This window comes from Ylistrum balloti, unplaced genomic scaffold, assembly GCF_031769215.1.
Source record: "Ylistrum balloti isolate Yb309-2 unplaced genomic scaffold, AGI_CSIRO_Ybal_v1 Utg369666, whole genome shotgun sequence".
Classification (NCBI taxonomy): Eukaryota; Metazoa; Mollusca; class Bivalvia; order Pectinida; family Pectinidae; genus Ylistrum; species Ylistrum balloti.
The window spans coordinates 308,496-327,299 of NW_026781914.1; the positions used below are offsets into that span (position 1 = coordinate 308,496).

Sequence of the window (18,804 nt, forward strand, 5' to 3'; positions counted from 1 at the left end):
TTGTGTAGAAGTGACTGTAGCTAAGAGAATCGTTGTGTAATCCACAGCGCTGTCCACACAGACCACCCATGCATAGATATATGTATACGAAATAGAACAACGAATCTCTTACATAGCTGTTGCGTGACCAACTGTAATATCTACACATTGGCAACGGTTAATGTAATGACTTTCAATCTATTATGCAATACTTCAGGGGGAAATGCATGTGAAATTCGTCACAAACAATACCGTCTTTTGAAACCTAACATGCTAAATGATATGCTTAACACGCACATGAGCGTTGTTGCTGAGGAAAGACTGTTTTTTATATGTGCTATCAATTTGTATACCAATATTTGAATACGTGATGTAAAAGGCGGGTTTGTTCCATTACTAATGAATTGCCGTCTGTATAGACGCGAGTGATTGTGAAATATTGAATTGACCAATCTTATAAGTTATAAGACTTTGAGAATTTTTAGAGCTTGATGTATATAATGCCTGTTGGTTTCGTTGTTGTAAACGTGACATTATTATCTTGGATTGACCAAGGTTTGCATGGCGGTTGTCGTCGATGAAACAGAAAACGCTTACTCTGATTAAACACCTGGTCTTATTCTCCTTGTACTTTTTCAGGAGTCCTCGAGTGAATCTATATTTTTGTTCATATTTGGCCCTAGTTTTATGGAATTTGAGTTTGAATTTTCCTGATGTTTTTCGTATGAATTTCATGAAAGAGTATTTTGTTATGTAACTCGAGAAACGTATTTATACTATTAACGTTATCAATACTTTTTAAGATAAGCTTACCATAAATAAGTATGTAACATTGAAAATATAGCATGACATAGAATATATAATTTTTATACCGTGATCAGTACCAGCCAAAGCATTCGTGACGTTTTAGACGCAATACATTGTCATTGTGACGATTCGCAATATACGGATATAACACATTTGTAGCCATGTTGAGGGCGCGGCTGTTGGTTGGATTTTTCTATGTCTTACATACTTGGATACGCCTACACACAAAAAAAAATCATACCCTCAACATTCAATTATGTGTGGGATGTTGTTACTCCGGTCTATTTCGCCCCGTCACGTTGAGTTGCGTCACTTTTTTTATTTGGGATTTTTTATACAATTTTATGCAGGAATCAACTATGCAAATATCTCAGATGAGTTCATGATTCACAGTTCCGAGGTCAAGATCAATGTTACTATTACTCACCAACTTATTTAAGTACATCACCAAAGCAACTTTCTGCTGGATTTTGTTCAAAATATTCTCATTCCATAGCATTCCTACGATGTAACCTTACCGTCAGTAGTGTATAACCTGCTCATGGCCTGCGCAACGGTGGATGAATATTGTGAGAATTGTAAAAAGATTGAGGTTTTCTTCGGTTATAACAAGAAAATGAGGATTTGGGGCATTGAGATTTGCATGGAGCAGAAAGAAAGGCTTAAAAGAAATATAGATCGATATGACATAAACACGAAACAACTGTGTGGATGAAAGGTAACTAACAATGGGAAATGGTTTGATAGTCTTTAGTGTGAACGAGCAGCATGAAAAGGTCTGACAGAAGATAACTGGCCCTTAGGAGGTAGAGAAATCACTCGAGAATTCTGAATTCCAGGAAATGTAGAGAAGTTTTAAAGAGAGTTATAAAGATAGGAAAGGTATATGAACGAAAAAAATAAAACCAAATAAGATCTATCTCAGTAACACAGGACACTTTAAATATAGATACAATATTCACAACATCCGCAATTAGAATCATTATCCGACATATCCAGATTGTGTACAAATCAGAAAACAAGCAAGAAAAGAAATTAAGAGAAGAATTAAAACAACAGAAACAAGTAACAGAAACCACCGTAAAAATCTTCAGATATTTTCTAGTCAAATGATACTGAAGACTTTGCTGTGTAATATATACTAGGGACGTAACTTTAAATGTTCGGTTGTCAGTGTAATACTAGGGACGTGACTTTAAATGTCCGGGTGTCCGTGTAATACTAGGGACGTGACTTTAAATGTCCGGGTGTCCGCTTAATACTAGGGACGTGAGTTTAAATGTCTGGGTGTCCTTGTAATACTAGGGACGTGACATTAAATGTCCGGGTGTCCGTGTAATACTAGGGACGTGACTTTAAATGTCCGGGTGTCCGTTTAATACTAGGAACGTGAGTTTAAATGTCCGGGTGTCAGTGTAATACTAGGGGCGTGAGTTTAAATGTCCGGTTGTCAGTGTAATAGTAGGGATGTGACTTTAAATGTCCGGGTGTCCGTGTAATAGTAGGGGCGTGAGTTTAAATGTCCAGGTGTCCTTGTTATACTAGGGACGTGACTTTAAATGTCCGGGTGTCCGTGTAATAGTAGGGAAGTGACTTTAAATGTTCGGTTGTCAGTGTAATACTAGGGACGTGACTTTAAATGTCCGGGTGTCCGTGTAATACTAGGGACGTGACTTTAAATGTCCGGGTGTCCGCTTAATACTAGGGACGTGAGTTTAAATGTCTGGGTGTCCTTGTAATACTAGGGACGTGACTTTAAATGTCCGGGTGTTTACGTGACTTTAAATGTCCGGGTGTCCGCTTAATACTAGGGACGTGAGTTTAAATGTCTGGGTGTCCTTGTAATACTAGGGACGTGACTTTAAATGTCCGGTTGTCAGTGTAATAGTAGGGATGTGACTTTAAATGTCCGGGTGTCCGTGTAATAGTAGGGGCGTGAGTTTAAATGTCCGGGTGTCCGTTTAATACTAGGAACGTGGTTTAAATGTCCGGGTGTCAATGTAATACTAGGGACGTGAGTTTAAATGTCCGGTTGTCAGTGTAATAGTAGGGATGTGACTTTAAATGTCCGGGTGTCCGTGTAATACTAGGGGCGTGAGTTTAAATGTCCGGGTGTCCTTGTTATACTAGGGACGTGACTTTAAATGTCCGGTTGTCAGTGTAATAGGAGGGGCGTGACTTTAAATGTCCAGGTGTCCGTGTAATACTAGGGACGTGACTTTAAATGTCCGGGTGTCCGTGTAATACTAGGGACGTGACTTTAAATGTCCGGGTGTCCGTGTAATACTAGGGACGTGACTTTAAATGTCCGGGTGTCCGTGTAATACTAGGGACGTGACTTTAAATGTCCGGGTGTCCGTGTAATACTAGGGACGTGACTTTAAATGTCCGGGTGTCCGTGTAATAGTAGGGACGTGACTTTAAATGTCCTAGGGACGTGAGTGTCCGGGTGTCCTTGTAATACTAGGGACGTGACTTTAAATGTCCGGGTGTCCGTGTAATACTAGGGACGTGACTTTAAATGTCCGGGTGTCCGTGTAATACTAGGGACGTGACTTTAAATGTCCGGGTGTCCGTGTAATACTAGGGACGTGACTTTAAATGTCCGGGTGTCCGTGTAATACTAGGGACGTGACTTTAAATGTCCGGGTGTCCGTTTAATACTAGGGACGTGAGTTTAAATGTCCGGGTGTCAGTGTAATACTAGGGACGTGAGTTTAAATGTCCGGGTGTCCGTGTAATACTAGGGACGTGACTTTAAATGTCCGGGTGTCCGTGTAATAGTAGGGGCGTGACTTTAAATGTCCGGGTGTCCGTGTAATAGTAGGGATGTGACTTTAAATGTCCGGTTGTCAGTGTAATAGGAGGGGCGTGACTTTAAATGTCCGGGTGTCCGTGTAATACTAGGGACGTGACTTTAAATGTCCGGGTGTCCGCTTAATACTAGGGACGTGAGTTTAAATGTCTGGGTGTCCTTGTAATACTAGGGACGTGACTTTAAATGTCCGGGTGTCCGTGTAATACTAGGGACGTGACTTTAAATGTCCGGGTGTCCGTGTAATACTAGGGACGTGAGTTTAAATGTCCGGGTGTCAGTGTATATACGTGAGTTTGGTTGTCGTGTGACTTTAAATGTCCGGTGTAGTAGGGGCGTGTTAAATGTCTAGGGACGTGACTTTAAATGTCCGGGTGTCCGTGTAATAGTAGGGACGTGACTTTAAATGTCCGGTTGTCAGTGTAATACTAGGGACGTGACTTTAAATGTCCTGGAGTCAGTAATACTAGGGACGTGACTTTAAATGTCCGGGTGTCCGTGTAATACTAGGGACGTGACTTTAAATGTCCGGGTGTCCGTTTAATACTAGGGACGTGAGTTTAAATGTCCGGGTGTCAATGTAATACTAGGGACGTGAGTTTAAATGTCCGGTTGTCAGTGTAATAGTAGGGATGTGACTTTAAATGTCCGGGTGTCCGTGTAATAGTAGGGGCGTGAGTTTAAATGTCCGGGTGTCCGTTTAATACTAGGAACGTGAGTTTAAATGTCCGGGTGTCAGTGTAATACTAGGGGCGTGAGTTTAAATGTCCGGTTGTCAGTGTAATAGTAGGGATGTGACTTTAAATGTCCGGGTGTCCGTGTAATAGTAGGGGCGTGAGTTTAAATGTCCAGGTGTCCTTGTTATACTAGGGACGTGACTTTAAATGTCCGGGTGTCCGTGTAATAGTAGGGAAGTGACTTTAAATGTTCGGTTGTCAGTGTAATACTAGGGACGTGACTTTAAATGTCCGGGTGTCCGTGTAATACTAGGGACGTGACTTTAAATGTCCGGGTGTCCGCTTAATACTAGGGACGTGAGTTTAAATGTCTGGGTGTCCTTGTAATACTAGGGACGTGACTTTAAATGTCCGGGTGTCCGTGTAATACTAGGGACGTGACTTTAAATGTCCGGGTGTCCAGGTGTCCGGGTGTCCGTTTAATACTAGGGACGTGAGTTTAAATGTCCGGGTGTCAATGTAATACTAGGGACGTGAGTTTAAATGTCCGGTTGTCAGTGTAATAGTAGGGATGTGACTTTAAATGTCCGGGTGTCCGTGTAATACTAGGGACGTGACTTTAAATGTCCGGGTGTCCTAGGTTGTCAGTGTAATACTAGGGACGTGACTTAAAATGTCCGGGTGTCCGTGTAATACTAGGGACGTATCTTTAAATGTCCGGGTGTCCGTGTAATACTAGGGACGTGACCTTAAATGTCCGGGTGTCCGTGTAATACTAGGGACGTAACTTTAAATGTCCGGGTGTCCGTGTAATACTAGGGACGTGACTTTAAATGTCCGGTTGTCAGTGTAATACTAGAGACGTGACTTTAAATGTCCGGGTGTCCATGTAATACTAGGGACGTGAGTTTAAATGTCCGGGTGTCAGTGTAATACTAGGGACGTGACTTTAAATGTCCGGTTGTCAGTGTAATACTAGAGACGTGACTTTAAATGTCCGGGTGTCCATGTAATAGTAGGGATGTGACTTTAAATGTCCGGGTGTCAGTGTAATAGTAGGGGCGTGACTTTAAATGTCCGGGTGTCCGTGTAATAGTAGGGATGTGACTTTAAATGTCCGGTTGTCAGTGTAATAGTAGGGGCGTGACTTTAAATGTCCGGGTGTCCGTGTAATAGTAGGGATGTGACTTTAGATGTCCGGTTGTCAGTATAATAGTAGGGACGTGACTTGCAATGTCCGGGTGTCCGCGTAATAGTAGGGACGTGACTTTAAATGTCCGGTTGTCAGTGTAATAGTAGAGACGTGACTAAATGTCCGGTTGTCAGTGTAATAGTAGGGGCGTGACTTTAAATGTCCGGGTGTCATACGAAAGTGGTTTCTCGTGTATGATGTTTTACAAGACACGAGGCACAAGTGATTAATTTTGTGACAGATGAATCAAAGTTAAATAAATTACAATTATTTTTATATATAAAGACGTGGTTCGTTCCATTAAAAAGACACACACTCTCGAGCCAATATGCTGAAAAATGACCGACGTCAGAGTAACAAAACTTCAAAAGTGTTGTGACGTGAAACACTGCTCTCTGATTTGTCTGTTTAGTGAAAAAAACACTTATATACAATGAACATTACTTGCAAAATCCAATAAATGATCAGCTATATACATGGTGTTTTTAACCACTATCCTATTGTAAATAAAGTGTTTGACATCGTATTTGAGCATACATATTGTCTGGTAGTAAAATATCACATTAACCGTAAAAAGATTTATTTAATGTGATATCTAGAGCATTATATCGGTACCTTAAAGTTTGTTGAGAATTCGGGATTCTCTCACAGCAATTCCTCACTGCGAAAAACTCTCGTGAACTCGCCTATTTGAATCACGGGATTAGATTTTGAAAGTTAGACAGTCACAAAGTCAGGATCATACAAAAAGACCTGAAATAATTGCATTCATTAAGATATGATGAAAATATACCTGAGAGTCCAATGTGTAAGGTCGGCAGTACTGACACTAGCAATGTAAACAGGTTAAACAGGTAATACATCGTTCATTTCCTAGAATGTCCACTCCCGGGATTAGATGCGGACTACCCGATAGAGGGCGCTGGCATCTCGACACCAGATCGTCAGCTGAGACACCTGTCGGTATGTTCTGGACGCCCAGGACACACGTGCACTTAAGAAGATTTTCCACTTGATTTCTCCATAATAGTTAGATATACGACTGACCAGACAGTTTATCGCGTACTCCATCCCCGGATATTGATATAGTTATTGTTATATAAACGTAATATCACCTGTCAGTGTGTTACGGATATAATATCAAATCATGTAAGTTGCATAAATGCTTACCTTCATGTCATTTCCTAGATCTTACATGTCTCATTAAACATGTTTCAGACAATCCCATAAAGTGTTCTGAATAATCATGGAAACTCTCAGCTGTCCTGTGAAATGTTGTTCCATACAATGCAGATCTCCCATATTACGTCCTAACCCCTCCTTACAACAGTTATACCAACTTCTAACTGATCCGCCACAGCCTGAACCCACATATTCCTCAACATCTGACGCCATTAATCTTATAACACGTACCTCTACTTAATCACAACACTTGGTGACACCTACGTCATATCACCACAGACTTGATCCTTCTTAACGCCACAACACTTGGTGACACCTACGTCATATCACCACAGACTTGATCCTTCTTAACGCCACAACACTTGGTGACACCTACGTCATATCACCACAGACTTGATCCTTCTTAACGCCACAACACTTGGTGACACCTACGTCATATCACCACAGGCTTGATCCTTCTTAACGCCACAACACTTGGTGATCTGGTAACACCTACGTCATATCACCACGGGCTTGATCCTTCTTAACGCCACAACACTTGGTAACACCTACGTCATATCAACATAGACTTGATCCTTCTTAACGCCACAACACTTGGTGACACCTACGTCATATCACCACAGGCTTGATCCTTCTTAACGCCACAACACTTGGTGATCTGGTAACACCTACGTCATATCACTACAGGCTTGATCCTTCTTAACGACACAACACTTTGTAACACATACGTCATATCACCATAGACTTGATCCTTCTTAACGCCACAACACTTGGTAACACCTACGTCATATAACCATAGGCTTGATCCTCCTTAACGCCACAACACTTGGTGACACCTACGTCATATCACCATAGGCTTGATCCTTCTTAGCCCCACAACACTTGTTGACACCTACATCATATCACCACAGGCTTGATCCCCCTTCACGCCACAACACTTGGTGACACCTACGTCATATTACTACAGGCTTGATCCTTCTGAACCCCACAACACTTGGTAACACCTACGTCATATCACCATAGACTTGATCCTCCTTAACGCCACAACACTTTGTGACACCTACGTCATATCACCACAGGCTTGATCCTTCTTAACGCCACAACACTTGGTGACACCTACGTCATATCACCACAGGCTTGATCCATCTTCACGCCACAACACTTGGTAACACATACGTCATATCACCATAGGCTTGATCCTCCTTAACGCCACAACACTTGATGACACCTACGTCATATTACCATAGACTTGATCCTTCTTAACGCCACAATACTTGGTGACACCTACGTCATATCACCACAGGCTTGATCCTCCTTCACGCCACAACACTTGGTGATCTGGTAACACCTACGTCATATCAATACAGGCTTGATCCTCCTTAACGCCACAACACTTGGTAACACCTACGTCATATCACCACATACTTGATCCTTCTTAACGCCACAACACTTGGTGAAACCTACGGCATATCACTACAGGCTTGATCCTTCTTAACGCCACAACACTTGGTGACACCTACGTCATATCACCACAGGCTTGATCCTTCTTAACGCCACAACACTTGATGACACCTACGTCATATCACCATAGACTTGATCCTTCTTAACGCCACAATACTTGGTGACACCTACGTCATATCACCACAGGCTTGATCCTTCTTAACGCCACAACACTTGGTGACACCTACGTCATATCACCATAGACTTGATCCTTCTTAACGCCACAATACTTGGTGACACCTACGTCATATCACCACAGGCTTGATCCTCCTTCACGCCACAACACTTGGTAACACATACGTCATATCACTACAGACTTGATCCTTCTTAACGCCACAACACTTGGTGACACCTACGTCATATCACCATAGGCTTGATCCTTCTTAACGCCACAATACTTGGTGACACCTACGTCATATTACCACAGGCTTGATCCTTCTTAACGCCACAACACTTGATGACACCTACGTCATATCACCATAGACTTGATCCTTCTTAACGCCACAATACTTGGTGACACCTACGTCATATCACCACAGGCTTGATCCTCCTTCACGCCACAACACTTGGTAACACATACATCATATCACCACAGGCTTGATCCTCCTTCACGCCACAACACTTGGTGATATGGTAACACCTACGTCATATCACTACAGGCTTGATCCTCCTTAACGCCACAACACTTGGTGACACCTGCGTCATATCACTACAGGCTTGATCCTCCTTAACGCCACATCACTTGGTAACACCTACGTCATATCACCACAGGCTTGATCCTCCTTAACGCCACAACACTTGGTAACACCTACGTCATATCACCACAGGCTTGATCCTCCTTAACGCCACAACACTTGGTGACACCTACGTCATATCACCACAGGCTTGATCCTTCTTAACGCCACAACACTTGGTGACACCTACGTCATATCACCACAGGCTTGATCCTCCTTCACGCCACAACACTTGGTGATCTGGTAACACCTACGTCATATCACCACAGGCTTGATCCTTCTGAACGCCACACCACTTGATAACACATACGTCATATCACTACAGGCTTGATCCTTCTTAACGCCACAACACTTGGTAACACATACGTCATATCACCATAGACTTGATCCTCCTTCACGCCACAACACTTGGTGATCTGGTAACACCTACGTCATATCACCACAGGCTTGATCCTTCTGAACCCCACAACACTTGGTAACACCTACGTCATATCACTACAGGCTTGATCCTCCTTAAGGTTACAACACTTGGTGACACCTTCGTCATATCACTACAGACTTGATCCTTCTTAACGCCACAACACTTCGTGGCACCTACGTCATATCACCAAAGGCGTGACCCTTCTTAACGCCACAACACTTAGTGATATCTACTCCATAACGTCTTATGACACCTACCATGTGATTGCAATTACCCACAACATTTGGTGATCTGGTAACACCTACCCTATAACATCTGATTGCATCTTCCCCATCACCTATTGACACTTTCCTTAGATCACTTGATGACACCTTCCCCACATCACCTAATGATACTTTCCCCACATCCCTTAATGACACCTTCCCCACATCCCTTGATGACACCTTACCCACATCACCTAGTGACACCTTTCCCACATCCCTTGGTGACACATCCCTTGGTGACACTCACATCCCTTGGTGACACCTTCCCCACATTACCTAGTGACACCTTCCCCACATCCCTTGGTGACACTCACATTCCTTGGTGACACCTTCCCCACATCACCTAGTGACACCTTCCCCACATCCCTTGTTGACACTCACATCCCTTGGTGACATCTTCCCCACATCACCTAGTGACACTTTCCCTACATCCCTTGGTGACACCTTGCCCACATCCCTTGGTGACACTCACATCCTTGATGACACCTTCCTTACATCCCTTGGTGACACCTTCTCCACATCCCTTGGTGACACCTTCCCCACATCCATTGGTGACACCTTCCCCACATCCCTTGGTGACACCTTCCTTACATCACGTGGTGACACTTTCCCCGCACCCCTTGGTGACACTCACATCCCTTGATGACACCTTCCTTACATCCCTTGGTAACACTTTCCCCACATCCCTTAATGACACCTTCCTTACATCCCTTGGTAACACCTTCCCCACATCCCTTAATGACACCTTCCCCACATCCCTTGGTGACACCTTCCCCACATCCCTTGGTGACACCTTCCCCACATCTTTGATGACACCTTCCCCACATCCCTTGTTGACACCTTTCCCACATCCCTTGATGACACCTTACCCACATCACTTGATGACACCTTCCCCACATCCCTTGGTGACACTCACATCCCTTGGTGACACCTTCCCCACATCACCTAGTGACACCTTTCCCACATCCCTTAGTGACATTCACATCCCTTGGTGACACTCACATCCCTTGGTGACACCTTCCCCACATCACCTAGTGACACCTTCCCCACATCCCTTGGTGACACTCACATCCCTTGGTGACACCTTCCCCACATCACCTAGTAACACCTTCCCCACATCCCTTGGTGACACTCACATTCCTTGGTGACATCTTCCCCACATCACCTAGTGATACTTTCCCTACATCCCTTGGTGATACCTTCCCCACATCCCTTGGTGACACTCACATCCCTTGGTGACACCTTCCCCACATCCCGTGGTGACACTCACATCCCTTGGTGACACCTTCCCCACATTTCTTGGTGACACTTTCCCCGCATCCCTTGGTGACACTCACATCCCTTGATGACACCTTCCTTACATCCCTTGGTGACACCTTCCCCACACCCCTTGGTGACACTCACATCCCTTGATGACACCTTCCTTACATCCCTTGGTGCCACCGTCCTTACATCCCTTGGTGACGCCTTCCCCACATCCCGTGGTGACACTCACATCCCTTGATGACACCTTCCTTAATCCCTTGGTGACACTCACATCCCTTGGTGACACTCACATCCCTTAGTGACATCTTCCCCACATCACCTAGTGATACTTTCCCTACATCCCTTGGTGACACCTTCCCCACATCCCTTGGTGACACTCACATCCCTTGATGACACCTTCCTTACATCCCTTGGTTACACCTTCCTTACATCCCTTGGTGACACCTTCCCCACATCCCGTGGTGACACTCACATCCCTTGGTGACACCTTCCCCACATTTCTTGGTGACACCTTCCCCACATCCCTTGGTGACACCTTCCTTACATCCCTTGGTGACACCTTCCCCACATCCCTTGGTGACACCTTCCCTACATCACCTAATGACACCTTCTCCACATCACTTGGTGACACTCACATCCCTTAATGACACCCTCCCCACATCCCTTGATGACACCTTCCTTACATCTATTGGTGACACCTTCCCCATATCACTTGGTGACACTTTCCCCACATCCCTTGGTACACCTTCCCCAGATCCCTTGGTGACACCTTCCCTACATCACCTAATGACACCTTCTCCACATCACTTGGTGACACTCACATCCCTTAATGACACCTTCCCCACATCCCTCGATGACACCTTCCTTACATCCATTGGTGACACCTTCCCCACATCACTTGGTGACACTTTCCCCACATCCCTTGGTACACCTTCCCCACATCCCTTGGTGACACCTTCCCCACATCCGTTGGTGACACCTTCCTTACATCACTTGGTGACACTTTCCCCGCACCCCTTGGTGACACCTTCCCCACACCCCTTGGTGACACTCACATCCCTTGATGACACCTTCTTTACATCCCTTGGTGACACCTTCCCCACATCCATTGGTGACACCTTCCTTACATCCCTTGGTGACCCTTTCCCCGCACCCCTTGGTGACACATACTACCCTACAAATGATAACATCTGCCTTACACCACCAGATCATACTATTGATATAATCGCCTATTGCTCAATGACATAATCTTTAAACAGTGACTAATATCATTTAGCATCTCTCAAGGCATCAATTTATCATTTTAAGTGTGGGTCAAACAAAATAAATAAGTCATAAACCACACTTGGAATAGAACTCTAAACGCTTTTTGATTGGTTGACACGATGAACTTTGGCTGGATGGGTACTTCACGCTCACGGAAATTGAAATGCACAGAAAGCAATTCCTGAGTACATATTCAAATGATTTGATTTTTACATTCCGTAAATGGATTTCTATCAATTTATTGCGTTGAAGGGATTGAACCCGTTGATTAATTTGATTTAACATTTCCACATGTTTCCGAAATGATCAGTACTGCATATTGATTACCGGCTTTTCATTATAGGTCATATCACTACCACCAAACTGATATCGTGAACAAAATACACGCGTGTACAGAATAGATAAATATATCGTCAGAATAGATATTTCATTGTGATCACACACACTCGTTGTTGATGTGTATGTTATTTTTTCTCTCTCATAAGATCGTGTAACTTAACAACTTTAAACAGATAATTAACTCGTGTGAAACAAACTATACTATAACAATAAGCTGTTGTGTATCTTCTATATATTGCATCGATGACAAAAGTATAATTATTTTAAGAAATGAATTATTATAGTAAAAAAATCCAACTTCATTTCGATCTAAAACTAACATTTCATAAAAACATAGGATCTATATAATGTCGTCTGAAACACGTGATTCACATTGAAACATACAACATTCTCTGCGTCAAATCTTAATAAATTAGATAAATCCACATCCTGTTTGTTATGTGTGACGTCATGCACGTGAGGATGACAATTACATGAATAAGCGGAAAACCTAGACGTTCCCTCATTAAAAGATATTTAACTGACACTTAATTACAACTAAATTATATTCCGTCCAGGGAGCAGTGCACTCCACAATGCATATCTGACGTACACAACATGACTCCACTTAACCGACTTAAACGTCTACTCAACGTTAAACTAATAACAGACGTTTGATGCTGCTGGTATCATCCATCTGATAACTGGCTTACACGCGCATGTTGATCCTTTACACGTGTCTTTTAATTGGTTACGGCTTATATTGTTTTAGTAAAAGATTAAAATGCGTGATAGATAGTTGGTTATGTCGTTAATTGTATGAATCACATAGGCTCATAATTTATAATGTAACATGGACCTGATAAACGGGTTACATAGGTCTTACATAGGCTTTATAGGCCTGGTTAATGGAATCGGATGTCTTATTATGGGTTATGTGATAGTTGTGTACAGGTAATATGGAATTTATCAATCTTTCAATCCGCTAATTTGATATAACACGAGCCTTTAACAATTGACATATCAAATCACTGTAAACAATTGATAAATTCTATTTTACATGGATATTAGTTTAAGACACTATTTATCACATCACTCATATTTGAAAAAAAAATGAAAAAACATAAACTCCCAATTTCCCCATGAATCAAGCTAATTTTGACTCTGTCGGTACGTTTTCACTAAAGGCAATCGTGTGACGTCATTAAATACGTGTCTTAATTATGACGTCATTAAAACGTGTTATCACGCATTTACATGTAATTTTTCATGGCCCATAGTCATATGAATGCAATTTCTCCGAACATGATTTGTAAGGAAATTTACGGCTAAAGTGTACATGTTTTCTATGAAATCATTAATCCTCGTGCTAGACGTGATGCAGACAGATCTGTCCTACTGGCCTATGTTTTGGAACGTCCTTTTCTAGCAATAAAACAACAAATCACAAAATATTTATTTGAATATAATGTTACGTCGCATCAGAGCGGTAACAGTTCAATAGGTTTACTAGTATGGATTTCTATCTAACTCGGTTGATGCCTTTACAGACCAATGACAAATCATATCTTTTACCTGATCTATTTCCAGTCTCTATACTCTCTATACAGTCACACATACTTGCCGATATATAAAAAAAATATGTTATATAAATATTATAAAATGTCGTTAGGTATTACGAATTTGTGTAGAGGAGAGAACTTTTAGAATAAAAACTTAAATACAACATTACATAAAATTAATTTAGGGTTTCCCGTAATACTTGTACATATCAATTATATCACACTACACGTGAATATCCAAGGTGCTTGGGTCGACGCTCCATATTTCAGCTTTCCAAAAAACCGACTGGGCTGTGTTGTCGTGGTTGTGTCCGGACAAGACACTATACTCTTATTGCTTTGGACGATATGCGGCGTGCCTCTCGTATGTTGATCAGTGTAGTAGACACCGGCTTCTACAAGGAGACCCCACCTGAAAGTGGCCCTGACTGTCCACGGGGCGATAAAGAAACATACTACACCATGGTCAATATTTAATTGCTGCGACAAGGTCGGTCGACAAACTCGTGACGTCACTAGTACTTGGCAATCGACTACGTTGGTATTGATGACTGAACACGTACGTAAATGTATATATACAGTTGACGCCACTAAATAAGTGACTAAGGTCATCATCTCTCCTCTGTGTGTTTTACCCTCTGTCACGTTCGCTGTTTCCCTTTACCGTGGAAATAATTATGATTCAAGCAGAGAATTTAAGAGAGTTTAACATTCCAACCTGAGTTTATGTTTTTGATGATGTTAGCAAATGTCTGAACTCGACATAACTCTCATACTCGAGAGATGCGTAAAACATGCCTATAATGTGATTAGACATGTATTTTGCAGCATCTATACTGCGATACCTGTTGTACGTATCGTTATATATGTCAACATTATGCTAAAGGTATACACTTATATGTAGGCCATACCATCATTACGGACTATATATACTTTCACAGATTGTCCCCGAGATAACCCTTTAATTTGTGTGTACTAGTACATTAGATATGTTATCCCTTGCCGAGGCCAGCAGCCCGGCACAGTGACGTCATCAGCCAATACACCGTACAATAAGATCCTATCCCTCGGGGTAGTCGACGTCAATTACTGATTAAACTTGGAAACTTCTAAATTGTTTGGCATCATCGGTATATATAGTTACTAGGCGTACATAGTTGTGTGTTTTATTAGGACACCACCTATTGTTAATGTATATAGCGTATACTGAACTGGTACAACAACACCTGTGCTTTTACCTGTGTTTACTTTGACAACTTGAACTACGAAGGATAAAGATGACGGTATGTATACAATTTCTGTCGCTTGTATCGGTATCTGGTCCCCGAACGTTCTAATACTGATCAAAGATAAAATCTAAAACGAATACTCGTGTGGTTTAGAATTTATGAAACCAATTTGCCAGTAACTACATACTGTAAATTCGATAATAAATGAAAATGCTCTTTCTCTCTGGTGGTGCGACGTCAATTATTGATGACGTCACAGTGTTATTTTTCAATCATTTTTCTTACAAATATTGAATAGCAAAATAACATTGCGAATGATTTGCTATAAAAAGCTATATAAAATATCTAAATCACACAAGTTTAGGTCATTGTATATGGCATCTATCGAAAACATTGGATTTTAAGAGAAATATTCAATGGAATTCACGATCGACATGGCATCTTTCATATTGTTAAAATATTTTAAGATATTATTGTGTTGTCTGTTTACAGAGAAAATGACACAAAATAACCTGGTTGGTATCTAAAACGAGTTTGTATACAATCATATAAAAATTCTTCACTAGGACTCGGTGACCTGTGTACATACTTTGTATTGTATACACTAGTTAAGGGTGATACACCCGCCAGATATAGTACTGATCATAGTAAACCTGTACTCGGTTGTATACACGTGGTTGAAGTACAAAACAAATCCCACGGACATAGTTACTATATTACTGATTCTCAGGCGTGCATTATCCAGAAGACGATGCAGTCCTATCTTTATCTACTCCCTGCTTGTTCTAATTACTTTCTTGGCAGTCTGTCTTATTGTTTCAGATTATGCTATGTAGGTATGTACATGTATTATTCTGTCAATTGGTGATTTTTTAAAATTCACATTGGAATTTATTATCTGTCCCAGTCGCCCATGTCAATTGTCCGTCTATACATTAACACTTTTTGTTATCACTGTTTGTTGAGAAGAACGTTAAGGATCTGTCACATATCTCATGTATAATTTTCTCTTGGTACTTGGTTGTGCACTGTCGATTAGGGAACTGGTAGAAAATAATATGGTCGGCAAATGGCCATCTTGGATTTTGACAGTTATTTATGTACTTTCGCTTTTCTTGCGAAGTACTGGCAGGATCGTTACCGAATATTTTTCATATGTTTCCAGTCATCTCTAGTTACATTTGGTCTATTTTTGCAAAATAAAATAGCAGACAAGCATTTGTCCTGTATTTTCAGGGTTATAGTTTGTTACTGGTGTTTATTGAGAGGTTACCCTTGATGCCATGTTGTGTATAAAAAGTGTCTGATTTCAGTATTGATGCCATAACAGTTGGACATGTTAGACCAGACAGCTACAATTTATTCATCTCTCTTACTCGAGAAAAACTTCGATTTCATAAGAAAATCTCCTTTGGTCCGTTGTGCAATCTCCATTTCGGGACTGATCGGGAAACGTCCGACAAATACTCCTTGTTTATTGATAACGTGTGATTAAGTTTCCTGTCAACACGGGGGAATAAAGGCACAACTAAACGTTATATAATGGTGGGCGCCAAGATCTGAGATTTCTTGATATGTACATGGTCATGCACATTGTACACGTAAAATTTGGCTGAAACCACTTAAGATCGATTTTCAGCTATATTCCTCTGGTAGGCTTACCTTATATGTTATTAATATCAATCTATTTATTTATTTATTTGTCTAAACATCTTACAAGAAATACATATAAATATTACGATAACATTTTTTCTTAAAAGTAAGATATGTCTAGTCAATTATGGCTAAATAAGACGCTATACTTTACTTAATAAAATATAATCTAAAATACTGTGCATCAAAAGAAAATAAGGTAAGATTATGCCATGTTATTGAAAATGGTAAGTAGTCACGTGGTGTTACAGGTTATCTCTAAGTCTCCGGTAGGCAGCGTTTCCTCGGGCTAAAATGCAAGTAAAGTGAAGTTGTACATTTCCGTTTAGTAAACAGGTAGGATACCCCGGTTTGCACCGCTTCTAGGGTAATTTATTCAAGCGGTACCTTTTAAGCTAAAGTACGGCAGACCTGTCTAGAGATGCTAAACAGACTTATTGGCGTCTTCGGTATAAACAGCACTATAACCTAAAACTAATTGTAACAGAATTTATTTTGAGATTTTCGGAATAGTGAAATCCAGTGTTACAACAGAGAAAATGAAAAAAAATAAAATAAAAAAAAAATCAAAATTTAGGAAAATACTTTTCTGATCTTTTACAAGATCAAGAAAATAAGGAAAATCGCATATTTAACCACTTTTGAAGCGCAATATCTTCTCCTTGTGCAACAATGCATAACTGAAATGAAAAGTATTTCATCATCAACTAAAATACAGCACATATTTACAAAAATAATCATTGGATCGTGAAAATGGCAGAAAAGATATTTTATCTTGAGTTAAAATGTCGTTATTTCATTTCAGTAACTGTTTAAGGTTATAGTTGTCTACTGAAAAGCCGACATTGTATCTAACATTCATAAGGAACAATGGTACATTCAAAACGATTTACCAGTTCTGTTTATTCGGTGTTATTCTTTGCTGAAATTTAACAAAATTCTTATTTCTGCTGTGATTTGAAAAAGAAGCAAGAAATATTCAAAAACTTATATCCATATGTATATGTGCTTATTGAGAATACTTATCTAGACATTGTGATTTTACAAATGCGTCTATTGTGAAATCTACATCCATGCAATTTTGCTTTAACACTGAAAAAATGACATGGTTCACAAGTTTGAACATCGATTTTTTTTATTTTTCTGAACTGTGAGGGAAAATAGTTTGTTTAAATGTAATAAATCCGTTAAACTATAATCCCACTTAATCGAGAGGACCATGGTATGGTGGCTATTCTTGTCTGAAGAGTTAACAAATAGTATATTAATATCTTTGTCTTTAAAAATCATGGACTTGTGACGTTTTCAACGGTTCAGTCAAATTTGCACGAGGTATTGATTTCATCAAATATCCCTAAAATACTCTCTATATCTCAATTCATTTACACTAAACTAGAATTGATATTGACACATTTAGTCCTATGTATATCTAGCTATGGTCCAATATTTGTACTGGACCCTAACAAACTTCGTTGGATGCGTATTACTGGGATAGCCTCACTATGATCAATGAAGTAATAACGACAGTACGGACAAGTGAATTGTCAAATTTTCGAGACAATATCGACGTCGATATAACTTACTAGATTCTTTCTTTCACACTGAGTAATATGCATCATAACCTATGTTGTGATTCGGTATATTCATATTATTGTTCGTCTGTTATTTCTACTTTGTTGTCTTTGTTTGTGTTCGTGTTGTTGCTACTGTTTTTATTTGTTTTATGTTCTATGTACGTGATGTAATTTATGTACTATTTTTGCCTTGATAAAGGGGCGGGTTGCTTCGAAAATTTGACAATTCATTTGTTCGTATTGTCGTTATTACTTCATAGATTATATATACATATATGTCGAAGTCCGTGAATTATTGAAAATGCAAAGGCAAATATGTTAGACATTTGAATGTTTTAAACAATATTAATGGTGCTATATGTTGCT

General features: G+C 40.6%; 1 protein-coding gene across 1 annotated transcript in view; it reads right to left on the bottom strand.

Moving 5' to 3' along the window:
- The window catches only part of LOC132560165 (zonadhesin-like), a 66,202-nt gene extending 54,257 nt beyond the window's left edge, over positions 1–11,945 (bottom strand). Inside the window, exons 1-3 of the mRNA XM_060224820.1 lie at positions 11,892–11,945; positions 11,218–11,443; positions 10,205–10,434 (exon numbers count right to left, since the gene is read on the bottom strand). Coding sequence (XP_060080803.1) covers positions 10,205–10,434; positions 11,218–11,443; positions 11,892–11,945 — 510 coding nt within the window. The remainder of the gene's footprint in view (positions 1–10,204; positions 10,435–11,217; positions 11,444–11,891) is intronic.
- Between the last annotated feature and the right edge of the window lie 6,859 nt (positions 11,946–18,804).